This window comes from Enhydra lutris, unplaced genomic scaffold (assembly GCF_002288905.1).
Source record: "Enhydra lutris kenyoni isolate GAN:26980312 unplaced genomic scaffold, ASM228890v2 scaffoldscaffold24, whole genome shotgun sequence".
Classification (NCBI taxonomy): Eukaryota; Metazoa; Chordata; class Mammalia; order Carnivora; family Mustelidae; genus Enhydra; species Enhydra lutris.
Genome location: NW_019154108.1, coordinates 21,035,958 through 21,056,146, shown reverse-complemented (window position 1 = coordinate 21,056,146; position 20,189 = coordinate 21,035,958). Strand labels below are relative to the sequence as shown.

The window sequence follows — 20,189 nt, the reverse complement described above, 5'->3', positions numbered from 1 at the left end:
AAAGTATAAAATTAAGATTAGATTAAAAAAAAAAAAAAACGGTTACAATTAGAAAAAAAAGGCAACAAAGAAACCTGACATTTCAAAGAAACAAAGCCTAAACATGTTTAAAAGAATGTTTAAAAAGAACAGCAAAAAGACTAGGAAGTCAGAGGAAAACATCTTCACATATCAGTAAAATTTTTAAAAATTTTGAGGTTGAAATAATTGACAAATTACTGTACAAAGGAAAAGATACATAAACTAAGATAAAATATATGCACATGTGAAAGTGTGCAGGAGAGAAATTTCCTAAAAATCACAACCTATGTTAAAAAGATAAGAGGGAAAAAGGAGAGGGAGGCAACAGCAGAACCAAAACCCAGGAACCACCACCAGAAGCAGCTGAGGGATAAAGATCTGAAAAAACTTCAGGGTGGAGGGGATGTTTTTTGCAGAGAACGGAGATCCTTTGGAAGCTTCTCCCACATGGCTCCTATCCCTATCCCTAATGTCATTGGAGCCCCAGGTAGGGGTGCGGCTTCCGATGCAAACATACAGCTCAGTGGGTCCTGCAGAGACTGACCACAAGCACATTGGGTAGATTCTCTTTTACTGGAGAGGGTTGCTTTTATCATCATACCTTGTCACAGTTCAGAAACACAATTTGGAAGTAAAATGAAAAAGCAAAATCTTACTAAAAATAAAATTTATTGTTTTGTAAAAAATAAATTAACATCATAGAATAGCAAATTAGATTTAATCTAATGTATTAACAAAAGCATAATATACTCTAGTACACAAGGATTTCCAGCTTACTCTATAACTAAGAAGTCAATTAAACACTTGGTTTAGCTAGAGGCAAATATGAATTCCCTGCCACCTACTCCCATAAATCCATGCTCCTTCACATTTAAGGGAAAAATCAGTAAAGAGGTCTCCCCTGTTCTTCCCATTAGAAATGCACTGAAAAGTGACAAACCCAGGGAAGAAGAGAAGAAACTATATAGCAAGTACAAGCTGAAGTAAAAATTCTACTTACATTACCTTAGCGGAAGTGGAAGGGACATGTGTTACGTTCATTTGGTCTATAGGGAAGACAATTTGTTCATAAAACAGCCCAGGGTAAGATTTCATTGTGTGGCAGGGTGAGCATGGCCGTGTCCTAATTCTTTCTTGAGGTTTGGAAATGCCTCTGGTCATGGACCCATGCTTAGGGTTGAGAGAGATGGGAATCCCCTGTCCCCTGGCCGTCCACAGATGCCAAAGTGGCTCCTGCCCTAAGATGATTAAAAAGATGGCTCTCCTTTCCTTCAGACAGACTGGCTCAGTGTCAGGAGTAGAGGTAGGGAAGTACTGATAACTCCAATGAGTTGAGTCCATGGTTTATCTCACAATGGATGCATTTAGGCTTTTTAGAACCGCAACGAGATTTTCAGCAATAGGCAACCACCTTCTTGCACCAATGAGACATTTTTTTCAAGTCTCTTGGGTTTGACTCAAAAAGCTGAAGGCTACTCTTGTTCTTGAAGACAAATGCAATTCCTTTGAAGTTACAGATCAGCATTTAGGTCCTATAGTTGAGCGTGTCTTCACACCATCCCCTGCTTTGGGCCTCCATATAGACAGAGGCACTGCACTGCTGCATGGAACATTCCATCTCAACCAGCTGGTGGCATCCAATGGTTAACTTTTCCCTAGGGGATAAAGAAATGTTAAATCACTGCAAGACAGCGAGTCAGATAAATGAAAAAGTATTAATACAAGAGGACAACACTGGGATTTGAAATACATTCTTTGACAGTTGAGAGTTACAGTTTCTTAGTACAGACAAAAAAGCATGGGGGAGATAAGCACTTAGTAGCACAGATTTCTCAGTCAACATGGAAAAGATCTTGGTACAATTCCTAGAATTCAGGACTAAGGGTTCCCATGGCAGACCTCCTGCAAACAAGCAAAGTTGGATGCTTAAAAATAGTCCTTTGTATGGTCTCTAAGGGACTTCTCCCAGCAGGAGATGGGCTGATGATACGGCGTTCTAATCCAAAGCATAAGCAATGCTGTAGCCTAGATCAGAGATTGTTGTCTTAACTAAAGAACGAGTAGCCTGGAGGATACTAAGAGGGTGCACCTCCTGACAGGAGCAGATAATGGAGAGGAGATGGCAAGTGGACAGAGCTTCGGCTCTTAAAAAGAACTGCTAAATTAACAAATGAGTACTAACTAATTACTCTGAGCCAGAGGCAGGGAAGCAGGGAGCAATACCTATTAAACGCCATGCCAACTCAGAGTTTTATCTAAGACTAAGCCTAGTCTGTCTCTCAGAAGCTGACTTGGGCCTACAAACTACGGGATGTGTAAGTCATCAGAGCACCAACCCATCACATCTGATGTCTGGAGTCCAAATCTCATGGAAACCTATTTAAATCTACTGGGAGACGGTCTATATATAAGCTCACAAAGAATAACCAGTGAAAGCATCTGGCACATTAGGTGTTGGGAGAAATGGCAGGTTTTTAAATGTAAATTACACTGTTATTAGTTTCTTGGCTTCTAAGATGCTCTGGCCATTTCCACTGTGTTGGGGAGGACCACTAGCCACCCCTCTCCACTGCCCCACCCCCCTTCGGAACTCAGGGATTAGGACGAGAGGTAGTAGTGACAGCAAAAGGAAATACACAGTATTTTGAGCAGCTTCACTTCCTCAAGATGTGTGGTTTCTCTGACACTGCCTAAAAGCTGACTTTTGGTTTTGTGTTGCTCTAGTCCCGTTTCCTATATTTACAGTGCTTACAATTAATGTTATGTTGCCGTCAACTCTTCATAACTACTCAGAAAATGATTTTTGGAAGACCCTAAGAGATCCCCAAATAGGAGAGATGTTGTAAAACAAATACCCACTAGATTTTCTTCTTGTACCTAGAAAGAATTTTAGAAAAACTGCATGAAATACTATCTTAGTTTTCTCATAACTTATCTAACACAAGTAAGTTTTCTCATAAAAATGAAACAAAAAGGGCCCATTCCTGCTCTTGGTGATTTATTCCACATGTGGGGGGGAAAAAAACACCCTTTACAACTAGACTTTGAATCTATTTCTGTGTCTTGTCTTCTTTCTTTTTTCCCCTCCTCTCACAGTTTAGAAGTGAGCTCTGTCTCCTCTTTTCATCCTACTGGCATCTGGTGTCTTCGTGTGTGTGTGTGTGTGTGTGTGTGTGTGTGTGTGTGTGTGTGTGTCAGCATTCTCACAGGGGATTATCACCTACAGATTCTCTCTTCTGCAGCAAGTCGTCATTGCTGACTGAGGAAAGTAGCATGTGTTTTTCATCGTGTACGCTTGGTCTCTACTGTATTAAGACAGGAATTCTTAAGTTCCTTATCCCCAGGGCTTTTATGTAGAATGGCAGAATATCAGATGTGGGGGCACCTTAATGCCTTTGCATAATATTCTGCAGCATTTCTGGTTGAGTCATATCATGTTGGCTTTCACCAAGTTGTGAGAGCACACACAATTCTGAGAGGTAGCCCAGTTCATCTCTCTTAATTTCTAGAAAGTTCTTCCTTGGACCTAAAAACAAAAACAAAAACAAAACAAAACAAAAACAAAAACAAAAAAAACCATTCTCTGACACGAGTAGCCTAAATTTAAAGAAAGACTCATTATCTCAGAGTACAAATATTTTATGTCTCATAGTGATCCTATTTCTCTTTTGCAAACTAAACAATCCCAACTCCTACTCTGTTCTGGAAGAGAGCTCAAGACTGGAATTTGCTTCTAGTTCTGTAATTCTATGTGGCTCAAGAGATTTCTACAAAACTGCCAGTTTCTCTGAATTGTCCTATTATGGGTATCAAACTCGCCTTGACCAAGTCTCAGATAGGACAAAATAAACTGGAAATTTGAGCAAATCAATTTAAAAATAATTTTAGTGGTTATCTGATTCATGTCCATGGCAACTTTTGTCAAAATGGCATGGCAGTAGTGAACTTAAATGATCTAATGACAGTTTTTCCAAAATTCTTTCTAGGTTCAAGAAGAAAGTCTACAATGGGTATTTGTTTTACAAATCTCTGAACTTTTCTATTTATTTGCAGTGTGTATCTCAAATGAAGGAAAATGGAATACAATGTAATGCTAATAAAAAAATAGCATAACAGCTAACAGCATATTCAATGGTAAAGACGAAAAGCTTTCCCCTAAAATCGTGAACAAGACAAGGATGCCCACGTATCACCACTTCTATTCAACACTGTACTGAAAATTCTAGCCAGATCAATTAGGCACAAAAAACAAATAATAATAAACATACAAATTATAATCAAAGAGGTAAAATTATCCCTATTTATAGATACTAAAGAAACCACAAAATACCGGTTAGGATAAGCTAATTCAATCAGCAAACAAAAAATCAATTGCATTTTTCTTTTTTTTTTTTTTTAAGATGTATTTATTTTATTGAGAGAGCAAGAGCAAGTGGGAAAGGGGGACAGGGAGAGAGAGAATCTCAAGCTGACTCTGCACTGAGTGCAGAGCCCCACACAGGCTCAAGCACACCACCCTGAGATCAAGATCTGAGCCAAAACCAAGAATCAGATGCTTAACTGGCTGAGCCACCCAGGCACCCTAACTGCATTTCCATACACTAGAAATGAACACTTAGAAAAGGAAATGACAATTCCATTTATAATAGCATGAAAAAAAGGAAAACACTTAGAAATAACTTCAAAGAGGCACAAGACTTGTACACTAAAACCCATAAAACATTGTCAAAAGAAATTAAAGACCTAAACTAGTGGCATACCATGCTTATGGATTGGAAGACAATGATAATACTCACCAAGGCAATCTACACAGTTAACAAAATCCTTATCAAACTCCCAATCTTTTTTACAAAAATTGATCCAAATACTCACATAGAATTGCAAGGGACCCCAAATAGTCAAATCTTGAAAAACAATGTTTAGAGGACTCCCACTTCCCAATTTTGAAAACTCAAAATACAAAGCAACTTTAATCAAAACAATGGTACTGGCATACAGACATACAGACCAAAGGAACAAACTTAAAGCCCAGAAATAAATCTCAAATACATGGTCGACTGATTTTCAACAAGGGTGCCAAGATCATTCAATGGGAAAAAAAAAAAAAAAAAACTTTTATTTTTTCTTTTCAACATTTGGTGCTAGGACAACTTGATATCCACAAGCAAACGGACAAAGTCAGACCCCTACCTCACATCATATACAAAAATTAACTAAAAAACGCATCAATGACCTAACTGTAAGAGCTAAACAATAAAATTCTAGAAACATTCATGAGTTTAGCTTTGGCAGTGGACTGTTAGATATGATGCCAAAAGCCCCAGAAATACAAGAAAAAACACACAAATTGGACTTCAACAAAATTAAAAACTTTCGGGTCCCTGGGTCGCTCAGTTGGTTGGGCAACTACCTTCAGCTTGGATCATGATCCTGGAGTCCGAGGATCGAGTCCCACGTCGGGCTCCCTGCCCAGCGGGGAGCCTGCTTCTCCCTCTGACCCTCCCCGCCATGCTCTCTCTCTTTCTCTCTCATTCTCAAATAAAATCTTAAAAAAAAATTAAGAACTTTTGTGTATCAAAGGGTGCTATCAAAGAAGTGAAAAGAGAATGTATAGAAAGTATTTGCAAAGTATATATCTGATGGGGTCTAATACCCATAACATGTAACACGTCAAACGGCCAGGTACCACGCTGGTTAATAAGGACAAGCTAAACTGAAAATAAAATCAACTTTTTTCATTTACTGTGACACTGCAAACAAGAGACAAAGTTAAAGGTGCCAGTGCCCTAGTGCTCCATTTTTCCTTATAGAATGGCACTGGGTTAGGGCCAGATGATATACAGTGCAGAAAGGGGACATCATCTCATTGCTGAGGATCCCAAAAGTAAGGCTCCTATCTCTTCATGGACCCAGGGGACTGAGAGGTGGGGGTCTTAGATCATTCCAGCTGCTATAACAAAATACCAAGAGTGGGAGGCTTATAAACAACAGAAATTAATTTCTCACAGTTTTGGAGACTAGAAGCCCAAGATCAAGGCACCATCAGGGTCACATTCTGGTGACAGCCCTCTTTTATGAGAGCATTAACTCCATTCATGAGGCTCAACCCTCATGACCTAATCACCTCCCAAAGGCCCCACCTTCTAAGACCATGACATTGGGCGACAGGATTTCAACGTATGAATTTGGGAGGGACACAAACATTCAGAATATAGCAAAGGAAATAGGAATAGAAACCCATTGGGTCAGAGAGGAGAAAAATACCTCGGCCAAGGCCTCCAAATAATTCTCAGAAGTACCTGAGAGATGCCTCAGCCAAAGCCCCCAATAAGGACGCCACCAAATGGAAGTTGCCTGGGCTAGGAAGGCAGATATGCATGCGAGCTCAGGGGCAGGGGGCCTGGGCTTTGCCCGTAACTCCCTCCAGAAGAGTGCCATACGCTGGCTGTGTTCCAAATCTGGAATGGGGAACGCAGCTTTTTCCCCAGGGGAGCCCACCAGACAGAGCCTTGGAAGCACCTCGTGTCAGGCCTGGAAGGTCGCACATAGGATTCTGGCTTGGAGCCAGACTCCTCAGAAAGACTTCTTATAACTCAACAACAGCAAGAAAATGGCCCACTGAAAAATGGGCAAAGGACCTGCGTAGACATTTCTCCAAAGACAGACAAAACAGCCAATAAGCACACGGAAAGACGCTCCACATCATCAGAACTTAGGGAAATACAAATCAAAATCACGAGATCACACTTCATACTCATTTGGACAGCTGTCATCAAAAAAATAAATAAATAAAAGAAAATAAATTTTGTGAAGGATCCAGAAAAACTGGAACCCTCATCTATTGCTGGTGGGAAGGTAAAATAGTGCAGCTACCAGGGAAAAAAGGGAGTAGCTCCTCAACCAGTTAAATGCAGAATTCCACTCTCAGGTACATACCCCCCCCCTCAGTCTGAAAGAATTGGAAGAATGCAAATGTTTGTATGCAAACAGCAACACTTCACAACAGTCCAAAAGTGAAAACAATCCCGGTGTCCATCAACAGACGAGTGGAGAAACACAGCACGGCCTGTCTACACAATGGAGTCTCACTGGGCCAGGAAAGCAGCGAAAATACTGACACATGCTACAACGTAGATGACCCTCAACACTATGAGGCTAAGTCACAGAAACCGGATACTGTTTATAAGAGACATTCAAAATATACAAATCCATAGAGAGAAAGCTGATGAGGGGTTGCCAGGGTCTGGGGGAAGGGAAGGGAAAAGGCTTGCTGGGCATCAGACTTTCCTCTGGGGTGACGGGGATGTCTCAGGACCAAGAGAGGGGACGACTTGCACAAGAGAGTGAATGCACTAAATATCCCTAAACGATACACCTGATAATGGTTAATTCTTTTATGCAACCTTTATCTCAATTAAAAAAAGAAAAAAGTGCCTATGTTTATTTTGTAGTAACTTCTGTCATAAATAATGAGCCTGGGTGGCTCAGTGGGTTAAGCCTCTGCCTTCGGCTCAGGTCATGATGCCAGAGTCGTGGGATCAAGCCCCACATAGAGCTCCCTGCTCAGTAGAGAGCCTGCTTCCCTTCCTCTCCCTCTGCCTGCCTCTCTGCTTACTTGTGCTCTCTTATCTCTCTGTCAAATAAATAAAATCTTTAAAAAAAAAAAATGAGGAGCGCCTGGGTGGCTCAGTGGGTTAAAGACACTGCTTTCGGCTCAGGTCATGATCCCAGGGTCCTGGGATCGAGCCCCGCATCGGGTTCCCTGCTCAGTGGAGAGCCTGCTTCCCCTCTCCCTCTGCCTGCCTCTCTTGTGCTCTCTTATCTCTCTGTCAAATAAATAGATTCTTTAAAAAAAAAAATGAGTCAAATTTACTGCAAACTATTACTGCTCCCTACAGACACAGAAAACAGTGTTTCTCTTCTAATTAAAGCAGAAGCGTCGAAAAGGCTCAATGTGGTTTGCAGATTACTTTTCTCCATGGCTTTTTTCTGTCTAAGGCTTCTTGGACAGACCAGGTCATTCATTTAATCCAAGGATTCTCCAACTGGAATGTTCCCCGCAGGCATGGACAACACAGACGGCCGGGCTCCACCCTCCAGAGTTTCTGACACAGAAGGTTCAGGGTAGAGCCTTCCTTCGAGTCTGCATTTGTTGCAAGTCCCCAGATGCTGCTGATACTCGGGCCCAGGAACCACAAGGAAGTGAACTACAACTCTAAGGTAATCTAGAAGATACTACCATGGAGTTGATTCCTGGCATCATTCCCAAAAGCACCTGCCCCAAGGAACAGCAAGCAGCTTCTGACTCACAGGCCGGGTTAGGCAGCATTCTGTCTGGATGTTACTTTAAGATGCTGATGTCACAACTAACTTGCATTTCAGACAGAAAAAAGGGACCTTAGAGACTGGCCTTGCCCACATGCTAGAATACACGGTTCAGGCGCTCTCGGGGCAAACAAAGCAAATTGCAGGCTGCAGCTACCTTATTTCTCGTCTGTATGAAAGTGACCACCCAGGATACTTGTTTGGTCATCTATCTGATTATCTTATTAATTTACCATCCTGGATATTCTAGGCCAGCTCCTCGTCTGCTCAGGGTAAGCGGCAGCACAAGCACAAAAGCCCTCTGGAAAAGTCTACAGACTACAGAAGACAAAACACAAACTTATTTATAGACATAAACACCAAGGTTCTATCCGCTGCGTCTTGGAATTCAACGTCTGATCAAAGCTACTTGCATTCTGAAACCTTATTTCCTTACTTTATCAGAACCTATGAGATAGTTTCTGTTCTTGAGCTACTAAATTACTTCTCTGTTGCAATAAACGTGGTGGTGGGCACATCAACAGTCTCCTCCTTCACCACGAACTTTTTATAAATTAAAAAAAAAAAAAAAAAAGCTAGGGGGCGCCTGGGTGGCTCAGTGGGGTTAAGCCTCTGCCTTCGGCTCAGGTCATGATCTCAGGGTCCTGGGATCGAGTTCCGCATCGGGCTCTCTGCTCAGCAGGGGGCCTGCTTCCCCCTCTCTACTTGTGATCTCTCTCTCTCTCTGTGTCTAATAAATAAATAAAATCTTTAAAAAAAAAAAAGCCAGATTAGTAAATTCAGACAACATAAGTAATCATCTTCCTCAGCATTCCCCAAAGTGGCCCGCTGTCTGCAAGTTGTTATTCTTCTGTTTTCACCTCTGTGTCCCAGAAAAATTCTGCCACCTTTCCTCTGGTGCATCTGGCCCTGTGTCTAGTATGAGCCACAGAAACCAAAAGGACCTCTCTCGTCCGGTAGCTTATTTGAAAACCACGAGCCACAGAGCACATCGGAGGCAAGTCTGAGAGCTACTGGTCATTACAGAGACAGCACATAATTTCAAAAAAAAAAAAAAAAAGGGGGGGCGCCTGGGTGGCTCAGTGGGTTAAGCCTCTGCCTTCGGCTCGGGTCATGATCTCAGGGTCCTGGGATCGAGCCCCACATCGGGCTCTCTGCTCAGTGGAGAGCCTGCTTCCCCCTGTCTCTCCGCCTGCCTCTCTGCCTCCTTGTGATCTCTGTCTGTCAAATAAATAAATAAAATCTTTAAAAAAAAAAAAAAAACAGTAAAGAATCTAAAAGCTCTTCGCCAAAAGCCTTCTAAGCAGCAATTGCCATTTTTCTATGTATTCAAGATATTAGATATATTTCATCTCTCTTCAAAAATCATCCTTTTGGGTATAAGAGGGAGCTTATTAATTGACATCATACTTCAAATCCCTGTCAAAATAAGTGGTAAGACAAAGAAGGAAAAGCCAACTACAACTACTTCAAATCTGAATATTCAACGTTGACCCCAGTACCACCCCATTAAAAAAAAATCCCAACTGTTCCAACAGTAAAGTCAAGTCAAAATAATTTTAGACATCTGATTGGAACCATCCTGCAAGGGACTCTGCCCTCCAAGTTATCCACAGTGAGCTTTCTCTACCTTCACAAATATGGCTAAGGTTGGGATGCCTGAGTGGCTCAGTTGGTTAAGTGCCCAACTCAAAAATATTGGCCAAGATTGACAGACATTATATATTTTAAGTTTTAATTTTAATTCCAGTTAGCTAACCTACAGGGTAATATTAGTTTCAGATGAACAATTTAGTGATTCAACACTTCCATACATCACCCAGTGCTCATCAGACCAAGTGCCCTCCTTCGTCCCCATCACATATTTCAGCCATCCTCCCACCCACCTCCCCTCTGGTGACCATCAGTTTGTTCTCTATAGGCAAGAGTCTGTTTCTTGGTTGGCCTCTCTCTTTTTCCCTTTGCTCATTTGTTTTGTTTCTTAAATTCCACAGATGAGTGAAATCATATGGTATTTGTCTTTCTCTGACTGATTTATTTCACTTAGCCTTAATATACTCTCTAGCTTCATCCATCCAAATGGATTTTGCATTGTCATTGCATTGCAAATGACAAAATTTCACTTTTGATGGCTGAGTAATATTCCACTGTGGTGTTCCATTCAATTACCTGTTCATCTGTTGATGGGCACTGAGGCTGCTTCCACAACTTAGCTATTGTAAACAATGCTGCAGTAAACATAGGGGTGCATGTATCCTTCCTTTGAATTAGTGACCTTGTATTCTTTGGGTAAATACCCAGTAGTGCGATTACTGGATCATACCGTAGTTTTATTTTTAACTATTTGAGGAACCTCCATACTATTTTCCACAGTGCCTGCACCAGTTTGCATTCCAACCAACAGCGCACGAGTGTTGCTTTTTTTCCACATCCTCATCAACACCTGGTTTGTTTCTTGTATTTTTTATTTTAGCCATTCTGACAGTAGAGGGAGTAACTTGTAGTTTTGATTTACATTTCCTGAGTGATGTTGAGCATTTTTTCATGTGTCTGATGGCCATCTGGATGTCTTCGTTGGAGAAACGTCTGTTCATCTCTTCTACCTATCTTTCGATTGGATTATTTGGGGGGGGGGGCTATTAAGTTTTGTAAGTTCTTTATACATTTTGGATACTAACACTTTACTGGATACATCATTTGCAAATAGCTTATCCCATTCAGTAGGCTGCCTTCCAGTTTTGTTTATTGTTTCTTTTGCTGTCAGAATCTTTTTATTTTGATGTCGTCCCAATAATTTATTTTTCCTTTTGTTTCCTTTGCCTCGGGAGACATATCTAGAAACGTTTGCTAAGGTCGATGTCAAAGAAATTACTGCCTGTGTTCTCTTCTCAGATATTTATGGTTTCCTGTCTCAATTTAGGTCTTTAATCCATTTTGAATTTATTTTTATGTACAGTGTAAGAAAGTGGTCCAGTTTTTCCAGCACCATTTGTTGATGAGACTTTTTCCCACTGGACATTCTTTCCTGCTTTCTTGAAAAGGAATTGAGCATATAGCTGTGGGTTCATTTCTGGGTTTTCTATTCTGTTCCATTGGTTTATGTGTCTGTTTCTGTGCTGGGACCATACTGTCTGGATCACTACAGCTCTGTGATATAACTTGAAGTCCAAAACCGATTCCTCCAGATTTGCATTGCTTTTTCAAGATTGCTTTGGTTATTTGGGGTCTTTTGTGCTTCCATACAAATTTTGTTTGTTCTAACTCTGTGAAAAATGCTCTTGGTATTTTGTTAGGGATTGCATTAAAAGTGTAGATTGCTTTGGGTAATATAGATACTTGAACAATATCATACCAGTCCATTAGCATGGAGTGCCCTTCCACTTCTTTGTGTCATCTTCAATTTCTTTCACCAGTGTTGTATAGTTTTCAGAGTACAGGTCTTTCACCTCTTTGGTTGGGTTTATTCCTTATGGCTTTTGGTGCAACTGTAAATGGGATTATTTTCTTAATTTCTCTTTCTACTGCTTCCTTATTAGTGTATAGAAATGCAACAGATTGGGGCACCTGGGTGGCTCAGTGGGTTAAAGCCTCTGCCTTCGGGTCAGGTCATGATCTCAGGGTCCTGGGATCGAGTCCCGCATTCGGGCTCTCTGCTCAGCGGGGAGCCTGCTTCCCCCACTCTCTCTGCCTGCCTCTCTGCCTACTTGTGATAGCTTTCTCTCTGTGTCAAATAAGTAAATAAAATGGGTGGCTCAGTTGGTTAAGCAGCTGCCTTCGGCTCAGGTCATGGTCCCAGCGTCCTGGGATCGAGTCCCACATCGGGCTCCTTGCTCATCGGGGAGCCTGCTTCTCCCTCTGCCTCTGCCTGCCATTCTGTCTGCCTGTGCTCGCTCTCTCTCCCTCTCTCTCTCTGACAAATAAATAAATAAAATCTTTAAAAAAAAAAAAAAAAAAAAGAAATGCAACAGATTTCTGCATATTGATTTTGTATCCTGTGACTTTGCTGAATTCACTTACTAGTTTTAGTAGTTTTTTGGTGGAATCTTCAGGGTTTTCTACATATAGTGAAAGTCTGGCTACTTCCTTGCTGATTTAGATGTCTTTTATTTCTTTTTGTTGTCTGGCTGCTGTGGCTAGGACTTTCAGTACCATGTATTATATTTAATGAAAGTGCCTTGTTCCTGGGGCACCTGGATGACTCAGTCGGTTAAGCAGCTGCCCTCAGCCCAGATCATGATCTTGGGGTCCTGGGGTGGAGGCCAGCATCTGGCTCTCCATCCCCCTCTTCCTGCTCATCCTTGAGTGCTCTCTCTCTCTCAAATAAATACAATCTTTAAAAAACAAGTGTCTTGTTCCTGACCTCAGGGGTAAAGCTCTCAATTTCTCCTCCACTGAGGATGATACTAGCTGTAGTATTTCACAGATAGCCTTTATTATGTTGAGGTATGTTCCTTCTAAACCTACTTTGTTGAAAGTTTTTATCATGAATGGATGTCAACTTTGTCAACTGCTTTTTCTGTGTTTATTGAAATAACCATATGGTTCTTATCCTTTCTCTTACTGATGTGATCTATTGAGTTGATTTGCAAATATTAAACTACTCTTACAACCCAGGAATAAATCCCATGTGATCATGGTGAATGACTTTTTTTAATGTATTGTTGAGTTTGATAGATGTTATTTTATTTATTTATGTATATATGTATGTATGTATGTATTTGGTGGGGGGCAGAGAGAGAGAGAGTGGGGGAGAGAGAGAATCTTAAGCAGGCTCCATGCCCAGCACAGAGCCCAATGTGGGACTCGATTTCATGACAATGAGATCATGACTTTAACGGAAATCAAGAGTTGGGCGTTTAACCAACTAAGCCCCACAGGTGCCCCCAACAGATGTTATATTTTTGACACAAATCTCTTGTACACAAACCTTCCGATGTGGCCTATCTGTAAAGATCCATAATAGAGTATAACTGAGGGATAGTCTTAAGATTAAGGTAAAAAAATCATTTTCACCCCCAGCTACTAGACTATGCATGCCCAATGGTTTTAGATTTTCTTGGAAAACTTTACCTAGTGAGTAAGTGAGCTTTTATGGCTGTACTAACTAACATTTGTGCATAATTATTGATCCTTGTGTCTTGGCATCGAATAAATTTATCAGTCTAGATTAATAGCAGATGCACCTTGATAGTTAACACTGTACCTGCTCATAAAATTTTACAGCAACACAGATATATATGCAAGTTAGAAGTCGCAAATGAGTTGTGGTTCAGTGACAGAAATGGCATATTACACGGCAGTGGAAGTACCGTCACATGAACTTGTTCTAATACCACTGATGTATCAAAGAACAACTGGAGCATGATGCAAATTTCACATTTTCTTACATATAATTTCAGAGGAACAGAGAAAACTATCCAGCTCAACCAAGCTACTTAGGAATACACAAAACACACACGTGCACACACTTTAAACATGTACCAGAACCTCATTCACTTCGGGTGTTGCGACTTTACGTTCAATTTCAGATAACCTTCCTTCCACCACTCTCACTGACCCACAAGCTGTAACCATTCCAAGGGCCACTTCCACAAGCAAACTTTGGTTCTTTTTCAACAAAAAGGGTCAGATTTACAGTCACATTTACATATTTCTATTTTAGCCATTTAACATGTTGTAAAACAGATGCCACTTTGATTAGGTTCCTACCTTCTTTTTTACTGTATCTCTTAATTAAGTTTTTAAGTGATGTGCCTTAGACCCATTTTTCCCAAGAGTCTTTCTCTGGCATGATTTTGCATAGCACGGAGGTGATATTTAGGAATGAATAGATTATGTCACAGTAGGACTGACTATAAAACAACTACTGCCCCATGCCACCACATGGATGAATCTCGATGTTGAGTCAAAAAAGAATGACAGGAACGGGCAGTATAAGACTGGAGGGCAACACTGACAGTGTTAAGTTGGTTTTTGTTCCTCATGAATTTGTTTGCCTGCACTCAGGACTGGAGGGCTTGACATGTACACCCTGTATATTAAAGAATCAGATTTATACTGCTTCCCCCTTTCTTGTTACATATGAATGCTATAAACTAAATTATTTTTAAAAGAATATATATGATACCATTAAGTACAAAAGCAGGTAAAATTAATCAACATATTTTTATTGACATATACACCCACAAAGATGAGAATATAAACACAAAATCTCTAAGGAGAAGCTGGAAGGAAGGATCCACTCAGGGATGGGTAAAGGTCTATTCTGTCCAATGAATGATAGGCATGAGTTTTCTTTGTACTAGTGTGTCTTCAAGACATGGTCTGGGGAAAATAAGTCTTTCAAAGGGTCTGTGAGGTCAAAGAGGTCAAAGCTATTTTCATAACAAGACCAAGACGCAATTTGCCTTTTGCAATCTCATTCTTGCAAGAATGTACAATAGTTTTCCAGTCATACATGACATGTGATTATCAAAACAGACTAAATTCAAAAGCAGCTATCAGAATCCATCTGTCTTCTATGAAGCCACACATTAAGAGATTTACAAAAATATAGAATCTCACCCTTTGCTGGGAAAAATTATTTTCATAATTATAAGCTTCTTATCTTAACATGAAATTAATTAGTTATTATTTTGAAATTTCTAATATAGCAAATATAGATATGACCCCACACAGAAAACAGGTCTTTGGGGTCTTCAACAATTTTGTAAAATATAAAGGAGCCTTGAGACCAAAAATATTGAGAACCACGTTAAACCTTATACCCATGTTTATACACACACACACATACACACACACACACGGCTCTTCTGGTATGTATGAACTATCTCATATTAATAAAGAAATATAATAATGAAATAATAAATTAATAAATAATTAAAAATCATAGTGTAGTAATAATAAGAATAGTGTAGTAGTAATAAAAATATTGTAATAACAGTAGTAGTAACAAAATAATATTTAATAAATATTACTATTATTTTAGTAATACATGTAATACATACTAAATATTGTACATGTAATAAAAAATACATGTAATAAAAATAATGCATTAATAATGAACTAAATATAGTACATGTAATAAGAAATAGTGTAATTAAAAATCATAAATATTAAAATAATAAAAAAATCATAGTATAGTGCAGACACAAAAAAGAGTCCTTCACCAGCACACCAAGTGGTGTTGTATACAGTAAAAGCTTATGACAACTGCATTACCTAGAATACAGATGGGACTTACCGATACTCAGACTGTGAAACACAATCATAAAGTTCCTGGGCAGTGAATGGGACATTTCTATTTACCTGAAAAGAACCAAGATGTAGTTACTAAAAATGTGTATGGAGTCAAATGAGCAGTAAGAGCACAAGTAGAGTGACCCAGATTCTGAGGGAGCAGAATGTCAAGTTTCCAGTGTTTACAAAAAAGAACAATCAGGTGTTCAGTGATCACAACGCATCAAAAGAACAATCACAATTAGAGATCGCAATGTTTTACACAATAGTGAACTGTATGTAAATGTACTAGTCCTCTTGTTACAACTTAATCTGTTTATAGAACCAGAAGAAGTGATCTAGGATTCTGGGTTTATGGGAATCACAACAGAGCAGATAAGCACTCTGTAGATCAAGTGGAAAGAAAAAAATGTGTACTCCATGCAACACTAAATTTTACTCCTACTGGCTCTCATCAGAAGATTCATGCTTCAATTAGCCTAGAGTTTTAGAAGATTTCTAAAGCACATTATTTAGTATTTCTAAAAGAAGCAAATGTTAAGAAGTTAAAATTACTCTATATTTAAAGGACTAGAGTAGATTTGGGGTCATATAGGTAGACTATTTTAAAAGTAGAAGCAGCCACATCTTGTTTATATCCTAAACATTAGAAATAATTCAAGCTGAAAAACAATATTAACCATTCAACTTTAACAACATTTGAATACTATGGCTGACCCTTGCAAAAATTATTACTGATGAACCTTCTCTTTTATTTAAATACTAACTTTATAAAAAGTTTTATTTGCAGACATTTTCTAAAGATATGTCTTTCAGACTATCAAGGTCTGAATGTTTTAACTAATATGTTTAAGTTCATAATATAATTCAGAGATATAATTTACAATACTGTAAGTATAGAAGTCCTTGATCATACAAAGACTCACCACAGCACACACATAGAGGACACAGTGATGGAATCCTGTATTTCTTGGGGCTTCCTATTGATTTTCTTATTGATTTAGGTTATATTCTACTTATGTGCAGGGGAAGATCTGGATATTAAGAAATTCTCTTTATCAGATAACAAACAGCCCAGTGCCTAAATTTTCATGAATTCTGAATTAGTGATGGAAAACTAAATGAGATTATCTTCTGTTCAATTTACTTAAAAAATATTTAAATAGTTATAAATTTTTGGGTGAGGAAATTATATTGTGTAGAACATGTTTCAGTAACTAGAGGTTAAAAATATTGTTTTTTTTTTTAAAGATTATTTATTTCAGAGAGGGAAAGTGCATGTGCCTGTGCAAGTGTGGGGAGGGGCAGAGAGGGGGGGGGAGAGACAAGAGAGGGAGAGAGAGAATCCCAAGCAGACTCTATACTGGGTGAAGAGCCCATTGGAGGGCTTGATCTCATGACCAAGAGATCATGACCTGAGCCAAAAACAAGAGTTGCACACTCAACCAACTGAGCCACGCAGGTGCCCCCATAGGCTTTATTTTTATTTTTTTAAGATTTTATATATTTATCTGTCAGAGAGAGAGCATAAGCAGGGGGAGCAGCAGGCAGAGGGAGAAGCAGGTTCCCCACTGAGCAGGAAGCCCAATGCAGGACTCAATCCCAGGACCCAGGGATCATGACCTGAGCCAAAGGCAAACGTTTAACCGACTGAGCCACCCAAGCACCCCATCCTCCCATAGTTTTTAAATACCACATTTTAAATCTATATAATCTTAAATTTTTGCTTAAAATTAAGATTATATGCTTTGTGTTAATTATATATAATATTTAATATTAGATTTAATGACTATAAATTGGTATTTAATTATAATTAATTTTTAGGTACTTTATAATTTTTATTAAAAGATCTTCTAGGGGCACCTGGGTGGCTCAATGGGTTAAACCTCTGCCTTTGGCTCAGGTCATGATCTCAGGGTCCTGGGATCAAGCCCCGCATCAGGATCTCTGCTCAGCAGGGAGCCTGCTTCCCCCTCTCTCTCTGCCTGCTGTTACTTGTTTTTTTTTTGTTTTTTTTTTTTTAAAGATTTTATTTATTTATTTGACAGACAGAGATCACAAGTCGGCAGAGAGGCAGGCAGAGAGAGAGGAAGGGAAGCAGGCTCCCCGCTGAGCAGAGAGCCCGATGCGGGGCTCGATCCCAGGACCCCGGGATCACGACCTGAGCCCAAGGCAGCGGCTTAACCCACTGAGCCACCCAGGCGCCCCTGCCTGCTGTTACTTGTAATCTCTCTCTCTAATACATAAATAAAATTTTTAAAAAAAATAGATAATATAAAAGATCTTCTAAAAATGTTTAAGATATACATTTACATATACATGCCATATACATGTCAAACAGTCCAATTCCTTTTTCTTTGTGTGATCTCTCATATCAACGAGACTCTGATATTTTCGCTATTGTCCCAATATGCCAGGACTTATAATGTATGCAAACTTAAGGCTGGCAAATGTCAACAACCCTGCTGATGTTTGATCAAAGGATGAAGGAAATAATCTGTTCTCCATCAACTGTTGAGGAAAAATCAGCTAAAGAAGTGGTTTTGAACCTGATGTGAATAAAAAATATGAATACAAAATAGTTCCTTGGGCTTTTAGATTTTTAGAAGAAAAAAGTATCGAGATGTAGCTTTCATTTTAAAAGCAATCACCCACATACATTTAGACATTTGTCCCAGAGCACAGTTGAGGTATAAGGATTGTACAGCTCCAATAGACCTCTGCCTTCGGCTCAGGTCATGATCTCAGGGTCCTGGGATCGAGCCCCATATCGGGCTATCTGCTCAGCAGGGAGCTTGCGTTCCCCCCCCCTGCCATCTGCCTCTCTGCCTGCTTATGATCTCTCTCTCCGTCAAATAAATAAATAAAATCTTAAAAAAGAGGGGGGGCGCCTGGGTTGCTCAGCGGGTTAGGATTGTACAGCTCCAAGTCACAGCACATGACTTAAAAAGTAGGCAGCTAATTTACTACTAATAAAGGAAAACTGAAGCACAAATTCATGATATATACTACAGGCTCTAGCCTGAAATACCTCTTTTCATCATATTCATCAGTCTCGATACATTTTTAAGCACTCATATTGGGACACTTAAAATTACACTGTTAAGCATCATTTCTATGTCCAATTTTAACTCCCAGGGAAAAAAGAGCTAAAAGATGCCTTTGTCAGCAAACAGAGGTATGACTATAGAGCTGACTATGGAATTCGTGTCCTCAATTCTTTGTTGAACTGTTTATGATGAATGCCATGTACTAGAAATGGCTATACTGGTTTTAATCCTTAAAAATTCAAGAACAAAAGGCAGAAGTTGAGTATTAAAACAGCTCAACAGGAGTGCCTGGGTGGCTCGGTCAGTTAAGAGTCTGCCTTCAGCTCGGGTCATGATCCCGGTATTCTGGGATCAAGTCCCACATTTGAGTCCCTGCTTGGCAGGGAGCCTGCTTCTCCCTTTCCCTCTGCTACTCCCTCAGCTTGTGCTTTCTCTCTCTCTCTCAAATAAATAAATATTTTTTAAAATTAAAAATAAAAATAAAATAGCTAAACATCTTAAAAGATTTAGATGATCTCAAATGTGATGTTTATGATGTGAGAAATCCCTCCAATGTAGTAACTGGTATAGGAGTAAGTACTGCTAGGAGAAAGGATTTTAAAAATCTGGGAATCAGAGCCACAGAGTCTTATACATAATGATGTAGGCATTTCTCCCAGTACTCCCAGCAATAGGAAGTGCTAAACTTAAAAAAGACCTATGTCCCAGATTTTTCCAGGATATGTGATTTTTAAATTGCCCTATTGTTTCCACAAATATATTTTTGTTAGAATTAATGACTCCGTTTAAAATTCAAAAAGTATGCTGTAATAATTATATAAATCATCCCCAAAGAAGAAATCCTCTTAATAAACACATCATGTGTTTATTATCAATACATTTATTATCAATACAGTATTAAGGCTAATTTTCTAAAAAGCACACATAAACACTACTCACTCCATAAACAAGGTAACACTACTGAACCCTTAGCAATGTGGTACTGTTTAGAACACTTCATGTACCTTAAACTATTTATTCTTTTAAAAATATCTCTTATTTATCTACTGATGTTATTCCCATTTTACAGATGAAGAAACTGAGACAAAGAGAACTAAGTAACTCTTCTAAGAGCATACCATACAGTTGAAAAGGGGTAGACCCAACATTTGAACACAGGTAGTTTGACCCCAGTCTGTGTTCTTAATGTCAGATGTTACATACAAAGATATACATAAAGGGCAAACCAAAAATAAGTGAATGTATTTTAAAAAGTTGGACTCCAGGGGCGCCTGGGTGGCTCAGTTGTTAAGCATCTGCCTTTGGGTCCTGGGATCAAGCCCGCATGGGGCTCCCTGCTCGGTGGGAAGCCTGCTTCTCCCTCTCCCACTCCCCCGCTTGTGTTCCCTCTCTCGCTGTGTCTCTGTCAAACAAATAAATAAAATCTTAAAAAAAAAAAAGTTGGACTCCATAAGAAATATGAGACCTTAGGGGCGCCTGGGTGGCTCAGTGGGTTAAAGCCTCTGCCTTCAGCTCAGGTCATGATCCCAGGGTCCTGGGATCGAGCCCCGCATC

The 20,189-nt window shown here is 39.5% G+C and overlaps 1 protein-coding gene across 1 annotated transcript in view; it reads right to left on the bottom strand.

Moving 5' to 3' along the window:
- Positions 1–677: 677 nt before the first annotated feature.
- LOC111150715 (SWT1, RNA endoribonuclease homolog) overlaps positions 678–20,189 on the bottom strand; it is a 102,509-nt gene continuing 82,997 nt past the window's right edge. Inside the window, 2 exon segments of the mRNA XM_022508266.1 lie at positions 678–1,676; positions 15,590–15,654. Of these exon segments, the coding sequence (XP_022363974.1) occupies positions 1,547–1,676; positions 15,590–15,654 (195 nt within the window). The 3' untranslated portion in view covers positions 678–1,546.